Source organism: Notolepis coatsorum (assembly GCF_963971535.1).
Source record: "Notolepis coatsorum genome assembly, chromosome: 12".
In the NCBI taxonomy this organism is placed as follows: Eukaryota; Metazoa; Chordata; class Actinopteri; order Aulopiformes; family Paralepididae; genus Notolepis; species Notolepis coatsorum.
Genome location: NC_140176.1, coordinates 71,218,074 through 71,237,559, shown reverse-complemented (window position 1 = coordinate 71,237,559; position 19,486 = coordinate 71,218,074). Strand labels below are relative to the sequence as shown.

General features: G+C 44.5%; 1 protein-coding gene across 1 annotated transcript in view; it reads right to left on the bottom strand.

The window, feature by feature from the left end:
- Positions 1–3,073: 3,073 nt before the first annotated feature.
- rps6ka3b (ribosomal protein S6 kinase, polypeptide 3b) overlaps positions 3,074–19,486 on the bottom strand; it is a 72,303-nt gene continuing 55,890 nt past the window's right edge. Inside the window, 15 exon segments of the mRNA XM_084325875.1 lie at positions 3,074–6,306; positions 6,469–6,609; positions 10,357–10,474; positions 10,651–10,727; positions 12,330–12,491; positions 13,227–13,385; positions 14,743–14,832; positions 14,957–15,082; positions 15,272–15,381; positions 15,749–15,851; positions 16,271–16,335; positions 17,051–17,139; positions 18,155–18,168; positions 18,170–18,226; positions 19,389–19,478. Coding sequence (XP_084182001.1) covers positions 6,184–6,306; positions 6,469–6,609; positions 10,357–10,474; positions 10,651–10,727; positions 12,330–12,491; positions 13,227–13,385; positions 14,743–14,832; positions 14,957–15,082; positions 15,272–15,381; positions 15,749–15,851; positions 16,271–16,335; positions 17,051–17,139; positions 18,155–18,168; positions 18,170–18,226; positions 19,389–19,478 — 1,524 coding nt within the window. The 3' untranslated portion in view covers positions 3,074–6,183.

The window sequence follows — 19,486 nt, the reverse complement described above, 5'->3', positions numbered from 1 at the left end:
GATGGATTTAGACTAGTTTATTTGGAAAAGAAAAACAATAACATGTTCTAAAGATAAAGGAAGTCATATAAAATAGTTGAAAAGATACATATTAAATGGGGGAATGCCACCAATTTTAAGAATTCACATCATTTTCTTCCTGTGCCCCAGGACAATGCAGTCAGTTTTTGTGAACATGCACGAACCCTCCAACTGGAGATGTAGCTGGGATGCACAATCATGGGCTGCTCAAAAACTAGACAATGAATGGGGCCACACCCAAATTAGATTATTATACTAGCATAGTTAGAAAGTCTGAACCAGAATTAAAATCTAATTTGGGTGTAAAAGCTCACATAAACATTTGATGGCCTCATAAAGTCAGGGTCCAATTCATTGTCTATGGACAAGTCCCTGATTTTACATCACAGATTGGAGTGTTCTCTTTCTGATTCTCTAGCTTTAGGAGAGTGGTGTTTGTTCGCAGAGCTGACTGAATTGTCATGGGGCACAGGGGAGAACATAATATGGATGGTATTCCCCTATAAAATGTCCAAAGACAATTAGGTCTGTATTGATTCACATGCACTGCTGGTCCTGCAAATATGTTGACTTCAGTAGCATACATACCTCTAGAGTTGTGTTCACAATACCATTGGGCTGGTCATATGAATAAGCAGTGAATTTTATTCATAAAGGTAATCCACAGTTTATTTTGTTTTGTTTTTTTTGTCAATAACTTGTGTTGGCCCTGGGTGTCCCTGGTGAATCAGTCATTGACTCGTCTCAGGCAGAGAGCAGATAGAGGTGCTAATCCTATTTTAATCTCACTTGTGAGCATTCATTTATAAAAAATAAAAATAAAAAGTAAAAAAAAAGCTTTCCCACAACACTTAATAAAGTTGGACAGTATTGGGGAATATGAAGAACTGCTTCCGTTTGTATATACAGTGAGGTCCATAAATATTTGGACACAATTCTGGCTCTGTACACCACAATGGACTTACTGTAAATTGAAACAATCAATATGTGCTTTAAGTGCAGATTTGATTTGAGGGTATTTGAGCGGCACGGTGGTGTAGTGGTTAACACTGTCGCCTCACAGCAAGAAGGTAGAGGGTTCGATTCCCGCTTGGGGACCAAGTTTCCATGATGCCAGTTACCCAGGTGGGGTATCTCCCAGGCCTTTCTGTGTGGAGTTTGCATGTTCTCCCCGTGCTCGCAAGGGTTTCCCCCCCGATAAGATAAACCCAATGGAAAAACATGCACAACAACAAGATCGCTAACGCTGTGGCGTCCTTGACGAAGACGGACAGGAGCACTTGGATTGGTCCCCTGGCGCGGCTCACGTTGCGCCTGTCTGCTCCCGGCTGCCCTTGGGGGGGAAGGACGACGGGATGGGTTAATCGCAGAGACGAATCGCATACATGCATCGCATGCATGCCGATTAATGACCTCTGAGCAGGTCCTAAATAATTTTATTATTATTACATCCAAATCAGGTGAACAGTGTAAGAATTACAACTGTTTCTACGGTTTATTTTAAGGGACAAAAAGTAATTGGATAAACTAACAATCTATAAATAAAACTCAATTTTAATATTTGTTGCAAATCCTTTACAGTCGATGACAGCCTGAAGTCTGGAACCCATATACATCACCAGCCGCTGGGTTTCATCCCTGGTGATGATGCTTGCCAGGCCTCTACTGCAACGGTCTTCAGTTCCTGCTTAATCCTGGGGCATTTCCCCTTCAGTTTTGTCTTCAGCAAGTGAAATGCATGCTCAATTGAATTCAGGTCAGGTGATTGACTTGGCCATTGCATAACAGTCAACTTCTTTGCCTTAAAAAACTCTGGTTACTTTCGCAGTCATCCGGATCATTACCCATCTGCACTGTGAAGCGCCGTCCAATGAGTTCTGAAACATTTGGCTGAATATGAGCAGATAATAATATTGCCAGAAACACTTCAGAATTCATCCTTCTGCTTTTGTCAGCAGTCACATCATCAATAAATACAAAGGAACCAGTTACATTGGCAGCCATACAAGCCCAGGCCATAACACTACAACCACCATCATGCTTCTCTGATGCTTTGGATCATGATCAGTTCCTTTCCTTCTCCACACTCTTCTCTTCCCATTGTTCTGGTACAAGTTGATCTTTGTCTCATCTGTCCATAGGATGTTGTTCCTGAACTGTACAGGCCTTTATAGATGTTCTTAGGTCTTTCTGCTTTTGAGGATCATCAATGGTTTACGTTATACAGTATCTTGTGGTGAACACTGTATTCACTCTGGTCAAGTCATGTCTTGACTGTTGACTTTGGCACATATATGCCATTGCCTACCTCCTGGAGTGTTCTTGATCTGGCCAACTGTTATGAAGGGTTTTTCTTCACCAGGGAAATAACTATTTTGTCATCCAATAGTAGTTTTCTGCTTTTCCTTTTTAAGAATGTACCAAACAGTTGATTTGGCCACACCTAATGTTTTTGCTATCTCTCTGATGGGTCCGTTATGGTTTTTCAGCCGAATTATGGCTTGCTTCACTGATAGGGACAGCTCTTTGGACCTCATTGGGAGTTGACAGCAACAGATTCCAAATGCAAATACCACACTTGAAATGACCTCTAGAGTCTAGACCGTTTATCTGCTCCTTGTATATGAAATAATGAGGGAATAACACACCTAGCCATGGCCAAGGAGGAGGCACATGCAGAAATTGTTGCAATTCCTACACCGTTCACCTGATTTGGATGTAAATACCCTCAAAACCCTTTTACACCAAATGTGTCTGGAGTTGGACAGACACATTTCACATGCATTTACACAGTGGTACTAGGTATAAAAGGGATGCTGAAGTCTGCACTTAAAGCACACCTTGGTTGTTTAATTTTCAAATCCATTGTGGTGGTGCACAGAGCCAAAATGATGGAAATTGTGTTGATGTCCAAATATTTATGGACCCGCCTGTATGCTTCTCGTCTTGTCCGACCTCCTGATAAAAAGGTGCTCCTGCTTTAGCCCGGAACCGCTGGCGAACATTGGAAGAGGAATGCCGGGTGTAGCCGGCCAATGAAAACCACCATGCCTTCGTTACAGAAGTTCCTTTTTATTATTTCCAATAGAAAGCCCTCCTCTCAGTGCCGATACAAAACGAGAGAGCAGGACTAGCAGCAGGGCCGGAGGCAGAGGGCGGCAGCAACACCTCTCTGAAGAGAGCAAAGGAAGAGCAGGGAGCAAGGGAACCGAAGGAGGCAAGAAAACAAACAAAAAAGCAATTCCTCTGCATAAAAGGAGGAATAAAAATCAAAGACACATTCCTTATACATACCATTCCTAAGCTGTACAATGAAAGAATAATATGAGGCAAAGTTGCTATGCACATTTTGTTTGTATATATAAAAAAATTACACAAAGAAATTCGTATATATCTTTTATGTTTTTCTTTGCGCAATAAAGTTACATCCCTTATTTTCACACACATTCAGATGATGGAGGAGAGAAGTTGCCACTGCTCTGGGTTTTATATAATTCAACCAGTTCTTAACAGGGTTTGAGAATGGCTTTACAATGCATGGTTACTGGATAGATAGGTCTTAGAGCAAGGAGAGAGGTCTGAAGAGTGGATGAGACAATGGAATCTCCACTATTTGCATTATTATTTTTCTTCTATTGCTGACTGACTGCAGTCTGGTCTCCTACAGAGGATAGATGATACCCTCAGATCTAGGGTCAGTTTACACTCAATAGTGATGATCTCGACCATTAGGGAAGGGAATTGCAACGCTGATTGTACATCTGCACATGTGGCCATAGGCCAAATTCACCAAAATTGCCTGGAGGTTAATGGTCAGCACAAACTATTGGATCATTAATTGCAGAGGCCAGTTAGTTTAACAATAAATAAAAAAAGGAATGTTTTTAAATCTAGCCAAGGCAATACATCAATGATTTCTGCTACAGTTTCAATGATTGAATAGAGAGGCAGACTGCTTCCTTTTAAAGGGATCGGTGACAAATGCTTAGCTTCCTTCTGACAGGAACATATACTGTAGTGTAGGACATGCCGTCTGTGTCTCAGATCAGAGCAGTTGACATCATGGTCCTATGGAGAAACATCACCTTAAACCTATTACCTATATTTCTGTGGATCTAAGAGGGATCGATAGGTGTAATCAAAATGGCGACATTTCCTTTTAGCCGGGTTAGTGGTCTTGTTTTGTCCCTGAACAGAACCCATCTCTCTACTCAAACAGTAGCCTAGTGTATATTTGCATGATCTTGCTTGTGACAACCTGCTTGTGTGCTTTATGTACAAAGCTCTCCTACTGGACGTGTTATATATAAAAAAAAAATGCATTGTCTTTTATTTCATAGAAACCTGAGATGCTCTACGCATATTTACAGTTCAGTTCCCCACGTGTCTTCTTGGACATACAGAGTTCATCAGTGCTTCACACGCTCATACAGAAGGATCAGAAACTGACCCGGGGTCAGGTGTCCCGTGGTTGGGAGCCCAGCAGAAGAGGCAGTGGATTTGTGCCAACTGTTCTCAGACCAGGGGGCTCTCTCTCCCTCTCTCACACCTTTGTTCGCCTGGTGGGACTTCTATACCAGGTCCGCCGTTTAGTCCACAGGCAGAAAACCTTCCACCGTTTTGTTATTGGTGAGACAGCGCAGCAGAAAGGCATGGGTGAACGATGTTGGATATAAGCGGCGCGGGACAACTGGTTGCCCCGGTAACCAGGACATCTTTCAGTTGTTTCAGTGCTTGAGGGCCCTACCGGTCCCGAATAAAGACTCCTTGATGGGACAAACAAATGGATCGTGAGGGAATCCGCCCATGTTCTTTTATCTTGGTTGTCCTCATGTCATCCAATAGAGGGGGGGCTTGGATGGGCTCTGCATGCTCGCCTTCCCAGGACAATCGGTGTGCATCATCGCCGTGATTGACCGCACTGTGGAGCTGCTCCGTATGGGGAAGAGTGAGCTCGTCCCTCTTTAGTACTACAGCCTGGGCTTATTCTGAAGGGCCCGGAGGGATTAAAGCTAGAGTGTGCGCTCCGTAGCGACAACAATACAGCCAAAGCGTCCCCACAGCTACCAAAACCGTTCTTCTTGTCGTGTCCACAAGACAGTCAATTACAAGGCTTGGCTAGATCTGGTTCAACTACAGCTGAACACATTGCTGTCCCTTAACCGAACCGTTAAGAGGCTAATTCAGAAAACTGTTTCCTACCCAGAAGACAACACCGCTTCCTGCACATTTTTCGATTCAGTGGTAGTTGGAACACTGAATGTCCCACATTACTTACTGCAAAGAGTGATGGGGATGTGTAATAAATCAGAGCCTCTAGATGGCGGTAGACAGATGAGAACAGTCAAATCGCCCCCCTCCCCTACACATTGTAGAAGAAGATCTTGTGACCCACATGGCGTAGGGCCATGAGGAACAGGATCTCTGTGGAGGGACCAGTGGCGAATCTGCTTTTGTCTCCTTATGACAACGCCCCCGCTTCGGTGTCCCCGTCTGGTGATGACAAATCACATCTTGGAGGCTACTTGAGGTTTAAATGCGTGATCTACAACTACACAGTACAACAATGACAGTACAATAATAACAATAATCCATCATCATCATCATACACCGCTAGGTCTTAAATGCATACATTTGATTACCATATATTTATATTGTTCAAACTTCCCCCAGTATGTGAAAAATAAATAAAGCATATTTTTCTTTGTCCTGACGCACGCACACGCGCGCGTCTCTGGGTTCAAAGGCGGCGCTGATTGTCCAAAGCAGGGACTGGATGGGTGGGAAGAAGGACTCTCCTCCCACGGCCAATAGGGTTTCCATTTCAACTCGGTGCCAGCGGAGCCGATTCAACCTCCCAGCCAAGTAACCGCCGCGGAGGCCAGCGGGCTGATCCGGCTGGAAACTAAACCTACGTGAGACGGGCTCCTCGCAGCGGCTCTACAGCAAGACGGAACAAGAATTTTGGAATAGAATAGGATTGGGGGGGGGGGTCTCTGTGCTGCTATTTGGCGATAGCGGTCCTAGGTCCATCAGTAGACTGTCCCGGGACACCGGAGGGGGAGGGCGTGGGAGTCATCCACGCTCCGGGGCGGGGGATCAGATTCGAGGTCAGAGTTGGCAGGGAGGTGGTGGTGGTGGCGGGGGTTAAAGGTCGTGGGGTCACAGAGCAGTGGAGGTGATCTTCTTCACCCCCCTCCGCTGGGCCAGAGTGGAACAGCCCACAGGCTCCAGGACATGTGGTACGTTCCTGTTGAGGGCCGAGTAGGTGGCTGCCATGGCACCCTAGAGGGACAGACCGAGAGGGAGGAGGGGGGGGGGGGGGGCATGTATGAAAGAGTCAGAAATGTGTATATTTATCTGTGATGTGTGGTGTGTGTGAGAGAGAGAAAGAATATGTATGTATATGCTGTATACTGTATGTTGACACGCGTGTGCGTGCCGTACCTTAACAAGGTGCGGGGCGTCCTGTCTGTTGAGGGTATACTTGGGGAGCTGGTCTCTGTGCGTGACCCAAGGGTGTCGGAGCACCTGGCCCGCTGTCAGCCGCTGGTGTGGGTCCACGTGCAGCATCTTGGACACCAGCTCCTAGAGTGTCGGGGAGGGGGGGGGGGGGGGGGGTCACACGTGAGGTCAGGGTCAAAGGTCAAAGTTCAACACAAAGGCCAAACTAAGGCCCCCGGTCAAGAGCTTCATAGAGTGGCCAAAAGATGGAGTGAATTATGGGCCTGTGTTCATGCACACGGCATAAAGTGACGCACAGGCAGTAGCATTGTTCAGGCGATCATCGCCCAGATCAACAGTTAGGGACCTCTTAAAAATGCTAAAACATACTCCAGACACTTTACTATGTATCTGTATACCTAAGAGTGTTTAGTTTATTTGCTCACTTTGTGTATTCTTTCCACATCTATGCTGATGAGTATTTATTGTACTGTTATGTGTATGATTGTTGTTTACCTGTGGACTCACCAAGACAAATTCCAATCAATGTTCCATTGAAATGGTAATAAACTATTGAATCTTGAATCTTAGCAAGGGGGAGGGGCGGGAAGGTGTAGGTTTGGTGTTTAAGTAATTTCATTAAATTAATCTTTATTTACCCAGGGTAGGTTTGCTGAGCACGGATGCTCTTTTTCAGCGATGCCCTGCTTCACATTCACACAGTTAGATACATTCACACCTGGGAGCTGCCCAGTACAACCACAGTCTAACACTGTTGACCATAAGGAGCTGCCCAGTACAACCACAGTCGGACACTGTTGACCATAAGGAGCTGCCCAGTACAACCACAGTCTAACACTGTTGACCATAAGGAGGTCTTGGACTTCCTGACTGGCAGACCCCAGGTGGTGAGAGCAGGCAACTGCACCTCCTCATCCATCACCCTCAACATAGGGGCCCCCCAGGGCTGTGTTCTGAGTCCCCTCCTCTACTCCCTGTACACACACGACTGTGTGGCTCAGCGGAGTAGCAATACAATCATCAAATTTGCTGACGACACAGTGGTGGTGGGCCTGATCTCTGCCAACGACGAGAGGGCCTACCTGGAAGAGGTCAAGGTCCTGGCGGGATGGTGCCAGGATAACAGCCTCTCCCTGAACGTCAGCAAAACAAAGGAGATGATTGTGGACTTCAGGAGGTCGGGGGTCAAGGACTACAGCCCCCTCAGCATCGACGGGGCACCGGTTGAGAGAGTCAACAGCTTTAAGTACCTCGGAGCCTACATATCCGAGGACTTGACATGGACCACACACATTGACAGTGTTGTGAAGAAGGCACGACAACGCCTCTACTTCCTCAGGCGCCTAAGGAAGTTCCAAGTCAGTCAGAAGATCCTTAAGAACTTCTACTCATGTACAATAGAGAGCATCTTGACCGGCAACATCACCTCCTGGTTTGGGAATAGCACTGCACAAGACCGAAGCAGACTACAAAGAGTGACACGTTCAGCCGAACGCACAATTGGAGGGGGGCTCCCCACCCTCCAGAACATTTACAACAAGCGTTGCAAGGGCAAGGCTAAGAGAATCATTAAAGACTCCAGTCACCCGAACAACTGCCTCTTTGAACTGCTGCGGTCAGGCAAGCGATACCGGAGTCTCAAGGCGAGCACAGAAAGACTCAGAAGAAGCTTCTATCCCCAGGCCATCAGACTGCTAAACGAACAATGAACACTACACAACAACAACCACCAAACGCACATAGCACACACATCCACACGCACACACTCACTTTAAAACAGACACACTGTAGCACCCACTCCACACACTTTATAGCACACACCCACTTTAAACAAACACACTGTAGCACCCACTCCCCACACTTTATATTTATTGATGAAGGATTGCACTACAACTCGTACACCTTACTGTAAATTGTACCTAAATTGTACCTCATCCCATTTCTGCTTTGCACTATATAGTACTGTACATTAGTACACTGCATAGTATTGTATATTATATGGTAACTCAGAACATTGTACATATGTCTATACCGAACACTGTGACCTCATTTTCTTCTTCTAAATTACATGCTATACTATGTTATTTGATACTATCTTGTCTAGCACAGTCTCTGGAGCGTAACAGTAAGAAGCATTTTGTATGAAAGTATTCTGTACTTCTGTATGACAACTATTAAAGAAACTTGAAACTTGAACTTGAAGGAGCTGCCCAGTACAACCACAGTCTGACACTGTTGACCATAAAGAGCTGCCCAGTACAACCACAGTCTGACACTGTTGACTATAAGGAGCTGCCCAGTACAACCACAGTCTGACACTGTTGACCATAAGGAGCTGCCCAGTACAACCACAGTCTGACACTGCTGACCATTAAGGAGCTGCCCAGTACAACCACAGTCCGATACTGTTGACCATTAAGAAGCTGCCCAGTACAACCACAGTCTGACACTGTTGACCATAAGGAGCTGCCCAGTACAACCACAGTCCGATACTGTTGACCATTAAGGAGCTGCCAAGTACAACCACAGTCTGACACTGTTGACCATAAGGAGCTGCCCAGTACAACCACAGTCTGACACTGTTGACCATTAAGGAGCTGCCCAGTACAACCACAGTCCGATACTGTTGACCATTAAGGAGCTGCCCAGTACAACCACAGTCCGATACTGTTGACCATTAAGGAGCTGCCCAGTACAACCACAATCTGGTGTTGTTGACCACTAGGAGCTTCCCAGTACAACCACAGTCTGACGTTGTTGACCACTAGGAGCTGCCCAGTACAACCACAGTCTGACCACTAGGAGCTGCCCAGTACAACCACAGTCTGACCACTAGGAGCTGCCCAGTACAACCACAGTCTGACACTGTTGACCACTAGAAGCTTCCCAGTACAACCACAGCTGTGTGAGAGTTGTGTTTCCATATTTTAAGTGCGAGACCATCCAACATTCTTCATACAATATACAATCCAATATCCTATGATTTGCGACAGAAACAGTACTTTGGGCACATGAATTGGCTCAGTCCTGTCGTAATAAGCATATTTATAGTTGGCAAACCACTGGGGTGCTTGGCTGATATAACCCTGATGTCTTTGCAATTAAAAACCCAGAACAGAATTGGAACATTGGCACGTCAGGGGAAGAGCTTTACAACGTGATAGTGTCAAGAGAAAAAAAACAAAGCCTACAGGACCTTAATACATACTCTATGCAGTATGGTAATTGCTGTAAATAGTATTAGTAATCGCGATTGTCCCTGACGATTTATAGAAGATCCCTGCTAAACCAGGAGGTCTGCAGTCTTTGTGGCTTGCTGCTAGTGCAGTATAATGCATAGATTACAGCTGCAAGAAGATTTTAAAACACAGATGGTAAACTATATATCCTCTACTAAAGAATTGATACAAGCATATACATTTAAGTAGGCTTAATGGACAAGATCAGTAAGGCTAAACTGTGCCTACTTCATATATACTGTATACAGCATGTATATATTAAATAGTCTAATGTCGCAGCAGCACACACACAGGTACCATGTTTGGAAAACCACAATTGTCCCCACAAGTGATGAAAACAAGATATATTTTTATCTATAAAGGAATGTGTCACTCTGGTTAACAGAAGAGTAAGGAGTATATATGTATGCAAGTCAATGGAATGATTGTGTGTGTGTGTAGTAGTAATGTATGTGCATGCATACGTGTGTGGGTGCATGAAGTTGTGTGTTTGTGTGTATGGTGTGCATGTGTGAGATATGTGTATGTGTGTGCATGCCTGCAAATATGTGTGTGTAATGTGTGGTATTTGTGTAACGTGTGAAGTTGTGCGTGTATGGTATGTGCATGTGATATGTGTGTGTGTGTGTACCTTAGCCTCAGCTGAAACAGAGGTCCAGTATCCTCCAGTCAGAGAGAACTTGCCGCTGCCGATACGAGCCAGGATCTCCTCCGGCGTGTCCTCCGGGCCGTTAGCAAAGGGAGTGAAACTGGAGAGAGAGGAGAGAGAGAAGAGAGAGAGGGGAGAGAGAGGGGAGAGAGAAGAGGAGAGAGAGAGAGGAGAGAGAGAGGAGAGAGAAGAGGAGATGGAGAAGAATGAGAGCAAAGAAAAACAGAATGACTATAGACAAACCTACACTACACACACACACACACACACACATACCCCGTCAGCATGGTGTAGAGCAGGACACCCAGGCTCCAGATGTCACAGGCTGCATCATAGCCCTGCTTCTTCAGAACCTGAGAGAGAACACAAGCATGAGAGACACACACACAGAACACAATCATGAGAGAGACACACACAGAACACAATCATGAGACACACACAGACAGAACACAACCATGAGAGACACACACAGAACACAATCATGAGAGAGACACAGACAGAACACAATCATGAGAGAGACACAGACAGAACACAATCATGAGAGAGACACACACAGAACACAAGCATGAGAGAGACACACACAGAACACAAGCATGAGATACACACACAGAACACACACACACACACAAAACAAGCATGAGAGACACACAGAACAGTGGAAGTACAGTATTCCTGGGACCTTCTCCAGGACCCGTAAGACTGAGGTGCCCAGCCCCATTCTAAGAATCAGTACATCCCATTTTGTTATAACTAAACTATCCGTTTAATACTTTACAGTAAGGCAAGATATTAGCTTCTAGCAAAAGTTCCACTGATATACTGTATCGATCTGCAAAAGTGCTGTGTTTTTGGTTCTAACAGGACACGCCTTAATATGTTGATATACCTGACATTGTTCTCGTTTTAAACGTAAAGATATATATTTGTGTCAGGCAAATTTTTTTTTGTTAAGGATCTTGGGCTGAAACGATAAAAAAAAGTCAAGTTCAATCTTTACCAACTTTTCTAGATGAAAAAAACAAACGATACTGTCAAGTCATAATGTCGGCAGATACATCCGTTAACTGAAACTCAAGCTCCCAAATGTCGAAATTGGTATCGGAGCCAAAGACGGGTCCAGCCCTACCCCATCAGAACTAAGCTCCGGGCCTGGGGCGACAGGGCCTTCGCTGCAGCTGCCCCCACCCTCTGGAACCATATCCGTCATGCAGACACTCTTTGTTCATCATTCAAACAAGCCCTTGCTTTCAACCCATGAACTCCTTCCTCGCTCGCCTTTTTATTTCTCTCTACTAAAACTATAATGTATTGTATTGTATCGTTTTGTTTTGTTAAAGCGTTTTTGAGCATTTGGAAAAGCACTATATAAATCCGATGTATTATTATATTATTATTATTACAGACGTGGGTGTTGCAGAGCGCGTGTCGGCAGCGGGGTCACGAGCAGCGCTACCTCTGGAGCTACGAAGTTAGCCGTGTAGCACGGGGTCACGAGCAGCGCTACCTCTGGAGCTACGAAGTTAGCCGTGTAGCACGGGGTCACGAGCAGCGCTACCTCTGGAGCTACGAAGTTAGCGGTGTAGCACGGGGTCACGAGCAGCGCTACCTCTGGAGCTACGAAGTTAGCGGTGTAGCACGGGGTCACGAGCAGCGCTACCTCTGGAGCTACGAAGTTAGCCGTGTAGCACGGGGTCACGAGCAGCACTACCTCTGGAGCTACGAAGTTAGCGGTGTAGCACGGGGTCACGAGCAGCGCTACCTCTGGAGCTACGAAGTTAGCCGTGTAGCACGGGGTCACGAGCAGCGCTACCTCTGGAGCTACGAAGTTAGCGGTGTAGCACGGCGTCATGAGCAGCGCTACCTCTGGAGCTACGAAGTTAGCAGTGTAGCACGGGGTCATGAGCAGCGTTACCTCTGGAGCTACGAAGTTAGCACGGCGTCATGAGCAGCGTTACCTCTGGAGCTACGAAGTTAGCGGTGTAGCACGGCGTCATGAGCAGGCCGTTCTCTGCCCTCAGCTGCTTGGCGAATCCAAAGTCACAGATCCTGATGGACTCTGCATTGCCGCTCTCGTCCACATAGAGGATGTTACTGGGCTTCAGGTCTCTGTGGACCACCTGCACGCACGCACACAGAATAGGGTCTGGATTAGGGTTGCACAATACACAGATACTAGAAAAGTATTGCAATACCGAGCCATTAAAAAAGTATCGATATTTAGCCTGATGCTGCATTTTCTATAAGTTGAGTGGATGCATGACTTTATGGATGCGTGATGATTATTTCTTATTAATAAATAGATTATACATAATAATACACAAAAATATATAGAAATACAACCTATCATGTTTAATCGTTAGTAAACGGGTAGATGTTTTAAATGCGTGAGATAATGACTATTTGAAGTCTAAAGCCCAGCTCCAATCATGTTCAAGTTAAATAGCCTAAAAGGAGGAAATACGAATCATTATTTTATGTCGACGGTCAACATTCTGTCCATGGTTACCTCCACACCATGGTGACCAGGGCCATGAACCAAAAAAGGCTGCGAACCGACTGACTTACACAACATAGTATTAGAACACACAGTACTAGGTATCAACAGTATAGACCATATTGCCACACCAGCCATTTTGCTCTTATGTCATGCTCAGGCTGGGATTCATTTCCACCCCCACCTTGGGTGGGGACAGGGTAGAAAGGAATCCCAACCTGAGCATGACATAAGAGAAAAATGGCAGCCATGTGAATATGGTCAATAGGAGCACGCAGACATAATGGGCTCATCTCCACCTAGAAAACAGATGCACAGAGACACACACACACACACACACACACACACACACACTTACGCCCTGTACGTGGAGGTACTCCACAGTCTTGGTGATGGTGTAGAGCACGGCGCTGGCTTCTCTCTCGGAGAAGAACTTCTGTCTGAGGATCTTATCCAGCAGCTCTCCTCCCTTCATCAGTTCCGTCACCAGATACACTGACCTGCCGTCGTCGTACACCTGCAGGCCGGTTCCAACACAGGAAAACACTCAGTCAACTGCACCAACTGCCATTCAAGAGTTACAATGACTTTGACTTTTCTAACATATATTTTAAAAGGTGCTATAGACAAAAAATTCAGCCACTGGATGTCACATGTCATTTATCCAATCAGGTGAATTCCAGGTGGGGGGGGGGGGGGGGGGGAGATGGGAAGTAGGGAGGGGATACATACAACATGTAAACAACAACATTAATTTTGAACTTGCAAACAATTTTTAAATGATAAATTCATTAACTCATTGGACGCCAGACCCGATGATAGTCAGGTTAACTCGCCATCGCTTGAGCTCCAATCACGAGTATAGTCGGGTTTTAAATCGTTGTTTCTTTTATTAGCGAAATCAATTTAATTTCATCCATCCAACCTGATGTTATCGTTGGGAATGGGTCTGAGCTCACAAAAGGGCAAATACCGCCACCTAATGTCTCCCGGATGGTATTGCACATCATTGGATTGGATTGGCTGGGGACGTGCATGCAAAAAAAAACTCCGGTCCAGGTTTTCCTTCTCGGGGCATGCAGTATCGTTACAACAGATGGACTGGGGACACTCAGAGCAGCATGGATTATGTGTTTTGGAGATATAACGTTGGATCAATAAACGCGATCAATATTTGGAATGGCGATCAAGAATTGGATTAATCTTTTTGCAGAACATCAGATGTGAGGTAAGGAATCTATGTTACCAGTCTTGGGTTAATCAGATGTTTTTTTCACAGCGATCACAACGTGTGTGTGTGTGTGTGTGCGTGCCGTTGGCGCTGAGCAAGGCACGGATAAGCGATTTTTCAGCCCGCTTCTGTATCGTGCATAAGGACACATATACTATCGATAATCTAGCGTTTATTTGAAAACGATTAATAAATCAGCCGAAAAATGACAACGTGTTTTGTGTATTCCACTAAAGGGCTATTATCGCGTCTTTCTCTGGAATTACTAGAAATCTCCAAAACTATACTCTTATTCAAAACGGTATAAAACTGAAATGTACTGATGAAAAAACAATCCGTTTCGTACATGTTGACTGCAAGCAAGTCATTGAAAAAACGACAGGTGTATTAGACCCATAGCCATAATTTAAGATATATTTTAACTTAAGCACTCGCAAATATCCCCGTCCTCCTGGCGTACTAGGCCTAATTTCCCGGAAGGGGCTCGGCGGTCAATGACTTAATAAATAATGAATGGAGGACAGAATCGGACTGATGTGGGGCCCTACAGCTAGTTTGAGTCAAAAGCCTCACAGTAGCTTTTAACTGGAGTCGTTCTCCTGTGGAGGAGCTAAGTGAACAAGGCCTTCCAGTCACGACTTACGTCCTTCAGCGTGATGATGTTGGGGTGCTGTCCGTATCTCAGCAGGATCTCCACCTCTTCCGTCGGGTCCCTCTTTGCCTTGCTGATGATCTGGAGCCCGAGACACAGTATGGAGGTCAACGACAACCGCAGTTTCCCAATCTCCTATCCAGATAACCCGAGATACCCAGAAACTACGGACGCCATGTTGGTGACCGCCCGCGCGTGGCCTTACCTTGACTGCGTACTCCATGCCGGTGCCCTTGTGTATACAGCGCTTGCAGATGGAATAGGAGCCGACTCCGATGTCCTCTTTGATGTCATATCCATCCGTGAACTGGGACGTGCTTCTATGCAGCTGCTATGTCAGCGTGTATACCAGCACACAGACGAACAAGCACGCAGACGGAAACACATGAAGACACACGTACATGAAGAGACACAAAAAGGTAAAATCTTTACTGTTTTAAGTTCTGGAAAATAAAAAGTGAGGACCTGGTTCTCAAAACTGTAGTTGTATGTGTGTGTGTGTGTATGTGTGTGTGTGTACCTGCACTATCGTGTTGGGTAATGGTTGTGTCTCTTCCTCTGTAATGGCCACAAAACTGAACCCTCTGAACAGCTGATGGGCGTTGGCACTGGGAGGCACTCCTGGGGAATCTGAAGCACATGCAAAAATGGTAAATAATTGATTAGAATCCAGAGATCATATATCGCACATAAATAGGATTAAAATATTCAATATGCTTTTGAGGACAACTTACAAAAAAAACCCGTAAACATTCTCTCTCGCTGCCTTGCTACTCATTACAGCGGATATTGGAACAACATTCTCAAAAGGTCCTGCGTAACATTAGTAACCAGATATGTGCACAAGCCGCGTCCAAAACATAAGAGAAACCTCTACTGCAGTAACAACACCATCTGTTTTTTTTGCAGAGCTGTCTTGGAAACGGAAGCACACTGTAGGCAGGAGCGCTGGGTAGAGGAGCGGGTGGCACTGTAGCAGCGTGGAGGAAGTATCTACCTTTGGGTGTTTTAGCGGTGAACTCTGGGTCAAAGTAGAACGTGTCGTCCGGCCTTCCTGAGGCAGGTTTAAAAGGAGGGTGGAGTTCACGACGGAACAGTTTCTATATATATATATATATATATATATATATATATATATATATATATATATATAGAGAGAGAGAGAGAGAGAGAGAGAGAGAGAGAGAGAGAGAGAGAGAGAGAGAGAGAGAGAGAGAGAGAGATGGAGAGGGAGAGCATGTCAGCATGGAGCCACAGCATCAAGAGAACACTATGGGCTGAAGGGTAGTGAGAAAGTAACTCATTAACTAACTGTAGGAAACACACGTTAGTGGACTTCACTGGCTTCTGTCTGATCAAACCCACACAAACACAGGGTCACAGACCTCATTAAATATTCACAATATAGCCTGTGTCACTTCAAAGTTACCATAAGGAACAGATGGGGGAGAAAGAGAGAGAACAAGAGAGAGATAGACACAGAGAAAGAGACAGAGAAAGAGGGGGCGTGGGGACTAACATTCCAGTCGATGGTGTTGTAGAAGTGGTGTCTCTTGATCTCCTCCACACCGTCTGGTCCAGCTCCTGGAGAGAGGGAGAGAGGGAGAGAGAGAGATCTAATAGTTACCTAGTCTGTTAGATATATATTATTTACCTAGTCTGTTTGATATCTAATAGTTACCTAGTCTGTTAGATATATATTGTTTACCTAGTCTGTTTGATATCTAATAGTTACCTAGTCTGTTAGATATATATTGTTTACCTAGTCTGTTTGGTATCTAATAGTTACCTAGTCTGTTAGATATATATTATTTACCAAGTCCGTTTGATATCTAATAGTTACCTAGTCTGTTTGATATCTAATAGTTACCTAGTCTGTTAGATATATATTATTTACCAAGTCTGTTTGATATCTAATAGTTACCTAGTCTGTTTGATATCTAATAGTTACCTAGTCTGTTAGATATATATTATTTACCAAGTCTGTTTGATATCTAATAGTTACCTAGTCTGTTAGATATATATTATTTACCAAGTCTGTTTGATATCTAATAGTTACCTAGTCTGTTAGATATATATTATTTACCAAGTCTGTTAGATATCTAATAGTTACCTAGTCTGTTAGATATATATTATTTACCTTGTCTGTTAGATATCTAATAGTTACCTAGTCTGATATATATTGTGTACCTAGTCTGTTAGATATCTAATAGTTACCTTAGTCTGTTAGATATCTAATAGTTAACTAGTCTGTTAGATATCTAATAGTTACCTAGTCTGTTGGATATCTAATAGTTACCTAGTCTGTTGGATGGGTTGCGTTTGAAAAGGTTCCTCAGGAGACTCTGTGCTTCTGAACTTAGGAACTGTGGCATTCCCAATTTAGCCCTGAGATAGATAGATAGATAGATAGATAGATAGATAGATAGATAGATAGATAGATAGATAGATAGATAGATAGATAGATAGATAGATAGATAGATAGATAGATAGATAGATAGATAGATAGATAGATAGATAGATAGATAGATAGATAGATAGATAGATAGATAGATAGATAGATAGATAGATAGATAGATAGATAGATAGATAGATAAAACACAAACAGAAGAAAAACAAACTAGAACATCAGCTTCAGAACATTGCTACGGTCATCACATTATCCTCTATTCTATAGCTGTATTTTGTCTCAAATTAATAGATCTGAAAGACAAGAATGCAGTACAGTGGTCTCTCTCTCACACACACAGGAAACCAACTCAGCATTCTAGAGGAACAACCTCAGCATTTCTCTGAAACAGTAAAAAAGAGAAGAGAGGAAGCAAAGAGTTTAATATTTCTGTAAATCTTCTTTCTGTCCACCTCCGACACGGCAGGCTAGTTTTCTCTAAAACCATCTCTCTCTCTCTCTCTCTCTCTGTGTCCTCCTCTTCTTCTTCTCTCCACTCTCCTCCCTTCCCCTCATCCCCCTCTCATAAACTGCCATCAGCAGCAGACTATAGTCCATTTATTTGATCACTCCTTTGCTCTGTCCATCCACTCCCCCCTCCTGAGTGCTACCGTTTATCTCCTCCTGTATCAATCCCTGGCTTTCTCCCCGAAGGATGCCTCTGGTGCTGCTCGGCGTGCACCCCCCCCCCCCCCCCCCCCCCCCCCCCCCCACACACACACACACCTGGCCAAAGGTTGGTCAATTGCCACTAATGGTAGAAAACTACGATGAGGACGAGACACAACAGCCCCGGTGTTCAGCGCTGGGGGACGATGCGCTCACAGAGCAATCTGTCTCCCATGCGGCAAAAGTGGAAGCCATTTAGGACACACACACACACACACACCTGATGTTATCATTCTGGGCTGAGTGTGTCTGTGTGTGTTTGGGGGGGGGGGTTAAGTGACTCACTTGAGGATCATGGGTCATGGTCTCTTTACGATCCTTGCCCTGGAACGGCAGCGTTCCTGTTAACATCTCAAACTGAGAGAGAAAAGAGAGGAAAGAAGAGAGAGATATAGAGGGAGATGGAGAGAGAGAGAGGGGATATTAGTTTACAGTCTTTGGCCATAATTATACTCACTTAAAATTCCTGTGGCTAATCCAATTTTCACCTGAGGCTGTGAGTACAGAGAACTTCCGCTAAACTAAGCGGGCCTGTCTCAACTCTACCGGTACCGTTCTGGGAACGCGTCCAACGTGATGCCATTTGCAATAGTTTCCGATCATTTCCAAAACTATGCCTTCCGCACTGATTATTAGGAGTTGCATAACGCTATCGCTGGCAATCGCAGGTTTTGGAGGGAACTTGTCCAATGAGTAACGAGAACAGAGCCAACAGGCCAAAGGGTCCAAAATAGGCTACGGTTGCTATGTACATAATTGTCTTGTAAATGTGATGTTTTAAACTTTTTCTTTTTACACAATATTCTTCAATTTGTATCACATTGGGAGTATTCCCAATAAAGTATTTCTATTCTATTCTGGACAGATTGAATTTGTGATTCTTGACATTCATCAAAATCTTTGAAAATTAACGTGGGGCAATTCTTCCATCACCAGGGGGCGATGTATGCAAGACTTAAGCCCTAGCCATATTTTCAGAGAATTTGCCTAAAAATACATACCCAAGTAAATGGAAGTTTGCTCCACTTCTACAAGGGCCATTTGCATGTTCCTGGTATCTAGGGACATATATGGACCTCCGGGAATGTATTCCCAGTGTCAGAAATGTTGTGTCTGTTACTATGCTTGAGTAAATTGTAATGAACCAAAAGGAGAATATAAATTATTATTATTATTTTATTTGATAATTTAATAACACATGTTAACTTTGACCAGACGTGGACAAATTGCCACAGAGCTCATTCAGCACCTTCTTGAGATCAAGTGTACAAAAAATCTAAGCAAATGAATAAAGGGCAGATGATTTACAGGGTTTTTTGTATATACAGTACTGCATTTTACCATCTGGACACATGCAATATGAATATAGAATATCAGGCCTATAAATTAGCTTTTTATGGCCAAGTCATACATCTATGGATCGGGCCAAATCTCCTCTTTCCAATGGCAGAGTGGGGACAATTCATGATCTAACCATGAATTATAAATGGTGTTAATGCTCTCTATCAGGGGCTCTCACCATAAGCACACCGTAGGACCACCAGTCTGCGCTGTGGGTGTGGCCTCGCCGGTTCACCACCTCCGGAGCCATGTACTCCACTGTCCCACAGAACGAGT